We start from the raw sequence: 12,210 nt of genomic DNA on the forward strand, positions 1-12,210 counted from the left end.
TTGTATGGACTCTTTCCACCATCATTTTAAATTATTGCAATGAAATTCTAAAAACACCATTTGCATGACTATTGAGCTGGTTTTATTTGCTTGTCATCCCACTTGCAACAGAAATGTGCAGGAGAATTCCCTTTGTAGGACCGTATGTATGGGATATTGGTACCAGACTGGGAACCCGTTGGCGCTCTCAACCTTCCACTAAGCAAAGTAAACACAAACAAACTGATTTAATTCCTTTACCTCGGCGTCTTTGAGCCTCACGTAATTGGAAGGGAAGACTCCAGTTTTATCTCCCACTGTCCCCGTCCACCAGTCGCCATCTTTTTTAATCACTACGATCATATCTCCTTGCTGAAACGTCAAGTCTCCTTGCTCGTTGCTCTCATAAGTATACATGGCTATGTATTCTACAAACACACACACAAGGGGCTTTCAGAATAGGGTCACAGTTTGATGCAGTACGTCTTTTTTTTTATTATAAATAAAGTAGTTATAAAATATTATTGCATTAGATAAACTAAATAATCTATCGGATAATCTTAAAAACAGATTATGGATTTAGAATCAAGCTTCGGAAGACTATGGTTTTATTTATTTCAGTTCCCCTTCAACGCATTTCCACATGATCAGCTGATGGGCAGGATGTAAAATTTGTGAGTATATAGATAAATATACATTAGTCATGTACCGGGTACCCGGCCATATTTTACCTACCTGGAATTAACCCGGGCCCGGCCCAGGGCGCTGGAACCCTGAGCCGGTACTTCAGCAGAACAGCAGCTGATGGCAGGAGAGAAGGACGACGTCAGCCGGCAGAGGACGGCCGCGGGTGGTGGAGGGAGAGGACGCAGCCGGCAGTAGAGGGAGAGGAGGATGGCAACCTACAGAGAACAGCAGCGGAGGGAGAGAAGGATGGCAGCCAGTGCCGGTGGGAGAATAGGACAATGTGAGCGGAGCAGCACAGTTGGATGGCCAAGGAGCACGTCCCAGTGGTCTGACCCGGAAGTCTTCTCACTTCCGGAGTCTGCCGCTCTTACAGAACAGCTCCTTCCCAGCTGTCCTCCCGTGCCACTCACATGGTCGTCTTCTCCCACCACCACCGGCTGCCGTCGTCCTCTCCCTCCGCCACTGCTGTCCTCTGCGGGCTGACATTCTCTCCCTCCGTCGGAGTCCTTCTCTCCCTCCACCAGCCGACGTCGTCCTCGTCTTTCTCCGCCGCTGGCTGCCCGTCGTTCTCCTCTTCCTCTGCCCCCCAAACCTACCAGCGAGGTCATTTACATTTTTTCCCCGGGTACTCAGTGGTTTTAAGGACCCGGCACATCACTAATATACGTATAGAAATAGAGAGATAGAGATCTATAGAGAGAGATATATCGAGATAGAGATAGATAGAAGTCCAAGTGGGACTCAAGGTGTGTGCTTTACACAAAATTTCTTCTTGCTTTCAGCTTGCGGTGCAGTTCAACAAGATTTGAGTCCTTCACCATCCCAAAATAGATAGACATTTAGTTGATTGCACTCAAATATGAATACGATGTTTTCAAGACATTTCAAACATTTCTTTATTTTTGCAGAGAAAAAGTTTTGGGAGTCTCAGGCCCTTCGTCAGGTATGGTGATCGCCAACAATGAGTGCAATTGTTTATTCTTAAAGCCACGCACACAGTAAATTAGAGAGAAAAAGCCAGAAACCGCCGGAGAGACGGCAGGAGACCTACAGAGGTCTTATGCGCTCCCCGGAATTTTATTTACTGTATGTAATGTTGTGGGGATGAGCGCGGGGCCTCTAGAAGACCAGAGGATACTACTTCACATGCTACAGATCCCAGCAGTAATCCTGCGCTGTGAAGGAACACGGGCAAAGCAGCCGGACAATCAAAGATCAGCAACGGTAGCAATTTGGAATATTGCGGTACCACTGCTTTCAAAGAAACCCCTCAGATCTGGAGGACAGCCACAAAGGTGATATACTTATTTTACTTCTTACATTTGATGAGTCATGTATAGAAGAGAACCCCTTAAATGTAATATCACCCTCTATTATACATTTAGCCAAGGGGCCCTGGCTATAGCCTTCTACTGGCCTCAACACTATGTCCTGATAAAAACCGGCAGTGTTGGGGTTAAACTCCTGCACAGGGCCTAGCCTGCAGTTGCAGCCTAGATGGGTACCATGTTGCCTTATCCAGGGGCAGGCCTAAATCGGCAGTTGGAGTGTCATACCTGGGGAGGGTACTGACTGGGGCACATGTATAATGTGTGATGCCTGTCAGTACCTGGACCTGCCCTGTTATGGGGCGAGGTTACAAGCCCTTCTCCCCCCGGATATAAAAGCCGACACTCCACCAAATTGGGGTTGGTTGATTATGGGACAGTGTGATACCCTTTTCCCTACCAAAGGGTCAAGGAGACGGGATGGGGCTCTGCTGGCCTCAAGCCCCTGGGGTCTGCTCCAGGGCTGGAGGACGATCATGCTGTTATACAATAAAACTGCAGTTGGACCAACTATGGTGTGTGGGTATTGGAGAGGAGTATTGCCTGTGGGGACCATCCTGCATCCAGCAGGATCCTCATGGGATGGAGGCGCTGCACAGTAAAGAGATTGGGAAAGCCTGCCCTGTTGCTGCTCCTAAACTACAACTGCGGAGCCACTCAGACTTCCTGAACCAGCAGGTGAGCTACAGTACCCAGGGAAACACCCATGTAGTGGCCAGATCTTCCGTGGCAGGGGGGAGGGAGGGATACCAGGTACTACATACACAATCAAGTGTGTTATATATAACACTAAGTTAGATCATTTTCTTCAATCAACAATTACATCATTCTCCAACTTACCCAACAAATTGCTCCATATATAAGGAACTCAATATTCAATAAATACACAATTCAGAAGAATTTTTTCAATCAATATTAGGAAACTTAGGAATATACCAACTACAATATTTTTCTTCTTTGGATATCCATAGTCCAATGTAACATCTACTTTAAATTCTGGACATTAACATCTATGGAATATCCAAACAGAATATCAGCTGCAACTATAACTATTAGGTTCACCTCTAAGCTTTATTAAGGTCGGGGCATACCAATGTGTTATTATTGATTTAGTGATAAATGTTTTTATTTGTATTCTAATAAATGTAAATTGTATGAAATACATGAATACATGCTTTGTTCTCGGGAAACTCAGTGACCACTATATACTGAAATTCATTGACGGCAACAGTCAATCTATGTTTATGCGCTAAGGGATATTTTCTATTGCACTTATTTCAGGGAGTAAAGAGGCTCCTTTTCACCTAGGCGGCAAAACAACTTTAACATTGTTCACACAAGATACACATACTGATTGCAAGTTTTTATTTGTTATAAATTTATACTATTTATCACATTGTATTTCACATAAAATATTCACTGATTGTAGTCATCACGAAATAACGCTTTTAAGTTTTTCATCACTTTATTTGCTGTCAACCTTCAATTATTAGTAACAGGAGAGCGATTATGTAATGTCAGCGCTGTTCATCCTTTTCTGTGCTACCAACTAGAAGCAGAAAACGGTTTGGCCTTAGAAAATAATGTTTATCATCAGGTTGGCTAAAGAAGACAAATTATACAGTTTGCTTATTACCATATCCGCGCTATCTGATGCAAAAAATTCAACCTCCGTCACCGCAGTAAAACCATAAAAGACATAGAACAACATCTACATGCTGCCGGCCTGTTAGGAGTGAAGAGGCCATTAATGGATCATACCTTCTTGTGTTCCCGGTTTAAATGCTGGTGAAGATACTCTCTTTAAACTGGCCGGGCTTTCTGATGAAGTCGAATCAATGCTTTGGTGACAAAAAGACAAAGTATTTTTATATTCGGTAAATGGTTACAGCGATGCAAACACCAGCTTAAAAAAAGGATCAAATAGAGGAACAAAGTTCATCAATAGTGCTCAGAATAACTGTAGAGGAATATTTGTAATAATGTCAATGTAGACTTTCTTGATTGAAGATATAGTGATGCAGGCGTCTGTTATAACTGTGAGTAATGGGTGTATAGGTGAGCGTAGTGTATAAGACATATATATTGAAGTCCTAGGGGTGCTGTGAGTGGAGAATGATTAGCTCCAACACATTACTCCTAATGAGGACAATGTCACACACGCTTGCAACCACCTTGAAAATACACCTTCCAGCAAAGAAAAGGATAAAAAACTCACATGAGCAAAGCCTGTCTTCTTCTTGTTGGTGGCGTGCATCCGTGATATTGATGAGTAGATGAGTATGCTGCAGGACGCAGTGTGTCAGGGCACAGCCAAAGATGATCAGGATAACAGTTTGTGGTAAAAAGTAATCTTTATTCGAACATCATGGTGCAGACAGGATAATGGAGGGTAGGGGGGTCCCAGCATAACTTTTTCACTCTCTGACGAAGCGCCAGCTAGGCGTGAAACGCGTAAGAGCTACCCTCCATTATCCTGTCTGCACCATGATGTTCGAATAAAGATTACTTTTTACCACAAGCTGTTATCCTGATCATCTTTGGCTGTGCCCTGACACACTGCGTCCTGCAGCATACTCATCTAAAAAAAGGATCAGGTAATCCAGGAGGTCGCCTCAGTATTAACGATAAAGCGAGAAGGTTTTAAAAGCCTTTTGACAATTACCAAATTCATTTTTTTTTTTTTTACAGGAAACTTGGGGGGAAAAGGACCTTTTTTTTATTACTGATAATATAGTTTATCGTAGTCCCTCAATAACAGTGCATGACAATGGGGTTATAGGCCACCATCTACAGAAGAATATACAGCTCAACCCCGTTATAACGCGATCCGTTACAACGCAAATCCGCTTATAACGCGATGCAAGCGTGGCTCCCAATGTTCGTATTTATGAAAACTTTACAACACGATTATTGGTGTCTTAAATACTTTATTATACAATGCATACAGTTGTACATTATTTCTAACGCGATCCGCTTGTAGCGCAAAGTGATTCTTTGGACCCCAAGCACAGCGTTATAAGGGGGTTGAGCTGTATATTGATCTTATCTCGTATTGCATCTGTACATCTAAACAAGCTTTTAGGAAAACACAAACAGGACACGAAAAAAAGAAACAGAAAAAAAGAAGGATAACACGTGAGGGGGCGTCACAGGATAATGGGCGTAGCTTGTTGACTTCTAGCTGAAGTAATCGCTGTAAAAAAAACAAACAAACAAAAAAAACTTTTGTGATATCTATATAAAAATATATGGAGTCCATCTCAAAAGAAGCTAAACTGTAGGGAAATCTAGAACCCGGTTCAGAAAAATTGAGGGTCTGGATCCCTAACCCGTGGTCTTATCCAGACCTTTATTAAAGCAGTTTAGAGAATATGTTGGGGTTGTTGCAACTGGCTTCTGTTAAAAGGACAAAGAAAGCAGGCAACTGAACTTGGCAAATTTGAATTTGGTCCCTCACGTCCTTACTGCAGAAAATCCAAGATCGTGACAAATTGATGCATCTTCTTCTGAACTGATCTTTCTGATTTTGTAAAATTGATGTGCAACATCAGAGTGGAATGTTCATACCCGTCACACAAACACATTAGCTGCATCATAAGAATACCTGGTCGATTTCCGAAGGGGACCCGAAATCAGCTTCACATAGGATTTAGGAAACCAGCCCTTCTGCCCCTGAACTTCTCCAAACCACCACATATCTTGCTGTTCCAGAACAGTGATAATGTCATTTTTGTTAAAATTGAGATGGTTGTCCTTCTTGGCTCTCCATGGATACAAGGCCTGTGCTTGAAGTCCCTCCACCTTTTCACCCTTTAAAATCAGAGGGAAACAATAAGAGCAAAGGCGTATTAACCTAAAAAATGGTCCTCTACATAATGGGACTGTACCCTGATTCTAGTGCTCTATACATTGCACGCCCAGTAAAATGTAGATGGGAGATGTGCCACCAAGCTATATGCAAAATCCCACTCAATGCATCTCCCATATGACACAGATTTAATAGAATACTTGCATAATACATTACAACTTACAATCATTTTTTTTTTTAACTTACAATCATTTTTTTTTTTTTTTTTTTTTAAGTCAAGGAAATGGGTCACATATGTAACTTTAATTAACTGTGAAATAAGTTTACGGTGGACTATATTCTCGGTTATGCCTCTGAAATAAGCCGCTGAAAGTGATCATGTTTTATGGTCTTATTTTCCAATATATTTTATATAATGAAAGAATGAATATAAAAGGGTGTGTAGTCAAGTAGTTTGAAGGCACAATGTTCCTGGTCTATATTGCATTTTACCAGGCTGAATACTTGATGTGAACTGGTTCTGCAGAGTAACCGGACAGATTAATACAGTGTAAGGACATTATGGACGTACCTGACCCAGGACAGGGGAAGGAGAAGACCCGGTAACCGTGGCTGGGGTAAAAGCAGAGCGCTGCCTGAGCTGCCCAGCACTGGGTACAGTCAGCGAGGGCTGCGCTGCCCACATGTCCCAGTTATCCGTCTCTGCTTTTTCACTGTTATTGGTTGGCCACCTGACAATTTTAAATAATGTAAATATAGGTTTTCAAAACGGAAAAAATAGTTATTATCCAATTCAATAATGGAAGCTTATAGACATTAAAAAAAAGGCACAAAAGCAGCAATCAGAAGATTTCCTCCCTATTTATTTTTTTGCTGAACACAAGTAAGTAGGAGGTACAATGATATCTATTTTGTTACCAAACTGCTCTGAAAAGATGTCCCTGTAATGGCTAGTATGCGGAAGTGAAACATGTTCTCTGCACAAACAGCTGGGATGAACATTCCATAACAGCCATTCGTTCCTATATTTCTATGGTTGTGCTGGAATTAAGAGCACAATGAATTGAAAAAAAGGAACTTAACCCATTACACATATGCTCTTATCCTCATGTGGAGGAAGCTTTAACCCAACAAACACTGCCCTTCTCTTCATTGGGACTGCACAATAAAAAATGTTAATTAAAAAAAGTCTACTTTCTACAACTTAACAATAGTGGCAAAACTATTCAGATTTGGGGTTTTCTAATGAATTACTTTGCACTTCTCACAGTGAGGGGCTGACAAATCTCATCCATCCATTTCCAAAGAGACAACATCAGAAATGCAATCTGTACCTGGACACTTACGTTGTATTAAAGTCTGCCCAGTTGTTGGCATTTGTAGAATCTGTAAAAGCTGCGGATGGTGCCACGGACGGAGCCAAATGGACAGTGGTTTTGGCTGTAGTGTCTGCTACCTGTTTTGTTGCGCTGGAAAACTCCCCTTCAGGAATTCGCTCTGCATAGTTTGCGGGAAACCAGCCAGTTTTTCCCTTTATTTCCCCACCAAGCCACCCAGGCTCCCCAGTTTGGCTTTCATCCACCTGCGGAAAGATGAAATCTTAACGACATCCCAATTCATTATACAAGTCTGCAAGTTTTAGTGTGATCATTAGTTTAAAAGCAATATTTGTCTTTGCAGGTTGAGAACTCTTTGTAGGATGAGATGCCGTTTTTTTTAGTGGCACAACAAACATAACGTACATATGCAGTGCATGAACATAGGATCATATGAATTCCTTTCTTTATATGTATAGAAAGAACAACCTTCTGCGCCATAGTCACCAACCATGGACCGGTGCAGAAAACTAAAATGTTTTCAGTATGTATGTTCATATGTATTATTATTATTATATATGCATGTATATACATCTATACAGATATACAGGTAAGGGATGGAAAAAGCCTGTGCACCTAAAATGCAACCCCTGGCGCATGTGCTGCGGTGCTGTCTGACCTGTAAGTCACCACCACGACCAGCAACAGCACACCCGATCCGGCTTTACTAGCGGAACATCAAAGCCGGATTGGGCATGCTATGACCAGTCAAGTCACCTCTGTGCTGTTTAGTGAGGAGTGCAAGGGGAGAGGGGATTGGATTTGGAGATCGAGAGGCAGGTGCTCAAGGGCAGATGTAGGGAGCGAGGCGAAGAGCTCCAGGACTCTGCTCTCGATGTCAGTGTGAGGACGAGTAGTGTGTGCACGGTAAGCTGTGATCGCGTCTGAATGTCAGTGAGTGGTGTGCGAGAGAGTCACTGAGCTGTATGTCACAGATATACACTGACACACACTGACACACACCCGCCGACAGGGGGCGGTTGCCACAACAGCTTTAGCTGGTGCCCAAGTTCAACCTTTTTTTTCTTCCACCCCCGACACATACATATGTGGCGAGAGAGAAACGCACACACACTGAATTAGTTGAATAGTAATAAACAATGTATGGTTTTTCAACGCTCTGCAAAGTGTTCACCAATCATTCTCACCATGATAATATCTCCAGGCTGGATAGTGATTTCATCATGACTTCTCGACTCAAAAGGGTACAGTGCACGGTAATACACTACAGTGACATCCCCCTGAGAGATCGTTAGTGGTGCTTTTTCTACAGGAGAAAAACAAATAAAAAAAAAATAAAAAAAACACACCTCTTGATTTAAAACGCACACACGCACAGACGCACACACGCACAAACGCACGCACACGCACGCACGCACACACGCACGCTTTCCAATGATCAGTCCTGAAGAAAAATCTAATTCACTGAACTTTTCACATGGAGTTTGTCATATTTCACTGAACATAAATCCTGTACATACAAAGTTTTTAAAACCACATATACAAATTGTGATGTTAGCTCAAGTACAAAGCTATGTATTCGTTATTTTATGGAGTCTCAAATCTCGTTCAAGTAAACCCGTCAGTCACTTAGTGATGGCTGGTAGTAAAAATGGAAGCCAAAAACTTGTGCATCCTAATCAAATATCACATTCCCGCCCTACAATACATTTTTCTACCGGATTAAAAGGACTCCACCACTTGAGTGGCAAAATACTAGAAGACTAGTCACTGCAACGGGTTGTGATAGTCGTAGTGTGATTTTATATATTACACAGAAGTGGTTCCTCCCCATCACTCCTCGAACACACCTGTACTTGGCCAGGGAAGGTGTCCTCCTGGCTTCATTAGCTCAGGCGGCTGCTGGAAAAGTTTGTTAACCTTCTCTTGCACCTCTTGCTTTTTTCCCTCTTCGTTCCTCTTAGTCGAGTCTTCCCTTTTTTGCTTTTCCTCATCTTGAAGTAACTTGTGCCGCATCTGCTCCTCCTCCTGCTTCACACGGTCCTGCCACTGGCTGTCCTGTTCTTGTGCCCGTCTAGGAGTTGATACAAAAGAAATTCCAATTTCTTAGTTACATATGCTTTAGACCAGGGGTGCTCAACTCCAGTCCTCAAGGGCCACTAACAGGTTTAAGGATATCCGTGCTTCAGCAAATAAGGCTCAAACAAAATGGCTGTGCCACTGATTGAGCCACCTGTGAAGCATCCTTAAAAGCTAACCTGTTGATAGTCCTTGAGGGTCCGGTGAGTCAGAGGCCCTAACATGTGCCAGATCGGCAGAGGTGCCTCAGAGGGGGCCTGCTGAAAGAGTGGAACCGACGGGCATCTCTGTGGACACCTGCCGGCAGGCCCCCTCCGACATGCCCCTCTGCGGTGCGGTCATCCTCCATCCATCTTCCAAGGCTGTAGGTAAGCACACACTGCTGCTCCCCCTCCTGTTGTGGCCCTCCCTGCCCCGTACCACCACCCCGCTTCCCTCGCAGGTAGATAACACCACCCCCCCCCCCCCCCCCCAAGACACAACTGTATACCCCTCCCCCAGTAGAATGTACAATAAGCATCATATTTTCCTTTTTAATGTAAGATTAATCTAATTATAATTGCTGAATTTGCACAATATTACGTTTCAAAAGTTTAATTGTGTGTGTGTGTATGTGTAGGAGGCTGAAGGTTCGCTATTGCCACCTAATACCCCTGCACTTGCCCACTTACTAAAAAGCTTGTTGGATATATTTAGCGGAAGGGCATTCCAGAGGTTTGGGGCAGTAAGTAAGAAAGGTTTGTATATTCTGGACCAAACCCTAAATCACTTAGGGCTGCTTCAATATACTCAAAAGCAGATCATCCCAGTGCAAATCTCATCTACTTTAGGCTTCTCAAGGTGATGCAAGCATCATTTCTATCACGGAAGGCCTTCAATGTCTATATTTCCATAAGGGCGAGTAGGACAAAGCAGCATGCAATTTATCCAAGCTTGTACTGTAGGACAAAGCAGCATGCAATTTATCCAAGCTTGTACTTATTGTGTCCCTAATATGCAATAGGCCACTATAGAGTGAAGCAGGTGAAAGGTGAGGATTTAAAGCCAGGGCTCTCAAACTCCATCCTCAAGGGCCGCCACCAGACCAGGTTTTATGGATATCCCTGCTTTGACTGAGCCACAGATTGAGCCACCTGTGCTAAAGCAGGGATATCCATAAAAGCTGGCCTCTTGGTAGCCCTTGAGGACCGAGTTTGACGCCTGATTTAAGCCCTTACTCAATATGCTGTGACGCCGCTTCCTAGAGCTAGAGAACAATTCATCTCCATTCAAATTTATGGGACTAAATCTCCACACGTGGGAAGACTGCCTAGCAGCACATTGAAGAAGGGCCTACTGTCAGAATTATCTACCAATACCAATAACCTTCAAAACTACTGTACTTTGCCAGTGTTGGAAGCCCAACCAGGAGCTAATGTGTCCATTATTTGTAAGAATACCTTTTCCTTACGTAACACAAATATACCTAAACAAGTATGGCCAGCTGAAAAAGCGTCTCAAATAGTTTAAACAAAATCCTTTCTGCACACTTCTCTCCTTCTGGAGGGGTTCGCCTGGCTGTACGTGCTCACTGTCTGGCCTGACAACTGCTTCTTCCTTACTGCCCCTGTCAGGCTCCTCCCTAGACAATAAATGTTTAAAAAGTGAATGCTTTTGTTAAATTGTAATCTCTTACACTGTAAGCTTAACATAAAAATATATTGCTTTATGGAATGATAACTGCTTGAAACATACAAAGTGAAACGGTTTTGCACAGGACAAAATGTGTTCTATTTTAAAGCAGCAATATGTAAAGCGTGCGACAATGTACAACTCTACATTCTTACCTAAGCCGGCAATCGTTTGGTGCTCCTGTTATAAATCTGTGAAAATCCTGATTGTGTGCCTAACATAATGGCCGCCTTCTAACTTTCTGCTGCAGTCTGAAATGCTGCAGCTGACAGTAATATAACATTACATAAGTGTAACACAATATTGTTACAGCTTTCAAAGTAATAGACTGTCTGCTGTTTGGAACACGGCAACAAAGTATCACACACAGAACTGTTGCTAACGGGCAAAGTTTAAAAAAAAGTTGTTTCAAAAGAGGAAGTGGATGTGATTTGCTGTAGCAACCAAAGGATGATCAGTACATTTTAAAAAAATCATTATAAATGCCATCAGGCGGTAAAAAAACAAAATCTGCTTCAATATAAGTAAAATATCTCCTTGAAGGTGTTCTAAACCTAAAACCCCTCGGATTTATTACAGTATACGGTATTTCTTTTCCGGACACAAAATGATTCCCAGTTATGATAATTACATATTAAAATAATTATGCTCCGAAGTACTTGCCCCCTGCATTCACCCATAATACCACTATTTTTATTATTGCACTTCATACAAACCTATGCATTCATAATTACATATGCTGTAATGCATATATATTATATATCAATAGTAGTGCTTTATCTCTGTGGGAAAAATTATTTATACCCTCAAAAATCAGTTAATTGCAGTACATACTGAAACCCCTTAATATCATCATTGATTTTGTGCAGTTTGTCAATACTGCCTGGAAATACTTTTGGGAGGATACACTTAAATATTAGAAGAAGATCAGATAGACCAGGGGTGGGCAACTCCAGTCCTCAAGGGCCACCAACAGGTCAGGTTTTCAGGATATCCCTGCTTCAGCACAGGTGGGTCAATCGGTGGCTCTTCAACTGAGCCACCTGTGCTGAAGCAGGGATATCCTGAAAACCTGACCTGTTGGTGGCCCTTGAGGACTGGAGTTGAGGACTGGAGTTGCCCACCCCTGAGTTAGGCCGAAAAGTCTGGGCCCCCTGCATGTTCTCTACAGGGTGAATAGATTTACAAATACCGGGCAGACAATTCATGCTCAAGGTGATCAAAGAAATGGCCAGTGAAACCATAAAAAAACAGCAAAGACTGTTTGCAGGAACGTAACCAGGTAAGAAAAAGAAAAACACAATTAAAATGTCTTCAC

The 12,210-nt window shown here is 42.6% G+C and overlaps 1 protein-coding gene across 1 annotated transcript in view; it reads right to left on the reverse strand.

The window, feature by feature from the left end:
- The window catches only part of ITSN1 (intersectin 1), a 117,575-nt gene that overhangs the window by 44,082 nt on the left and 61,283 nt on the right, over nucleotides 1–12,210 (reverse strand). Inside the window, exons 17-24 of the mRNA XM_075593039.1 lie at nucleotides 10,687–10,871; nucleotides 8,993–9,216; nucleotides 8,330–8,448; nucleotides 7,152–7,387; nucleotides 6,377–6,536; nucleotides 5,602–5,807; nucleotides 3,756–3,835; nucleotides 241–407 (exon numbers count right to left, since the gene is read on the reverse strand). Coding sequence (XP_075449154.1) covers nucleotides 241–407; nucleotides 3,756–3,835; nucleotides 5,602–5,807; nucleotides 6,377–6,536; nucleotides 7,152–7,387; nucleotides 8,330–8,448; nucleotides 8,993–9,216; nucleotides 10,687–10,871 — 1,377 coding nt within the window. The remainder of the gene's footprint in view (nucleotides 1–240; nucleotides 408–3,755; nucleotides 3,836–5,601; nucleotides 5,808–6,376; nucleotides 6,537–7,151; nucleotides 7,388–8,329; nucleotides 8,449–8,992; nucleotides 9,217–10,686; nucleotides 10,872–12,210) is intronic.

Source organism: Ascaphus truei, chromosome 3 (genome assembly GCF_040206685.1).
Source record: "Ascaphus truei isolate aAscTru1 chromosome 3, aAscTru1.hap1, whole genome shotgun sequence".
Lineage (NCBI taxonomy): Eukaryota > Metazoa > Chordata > Amphibia > Anura > Ascaphidae > Ascaphus > Ascaphus truei.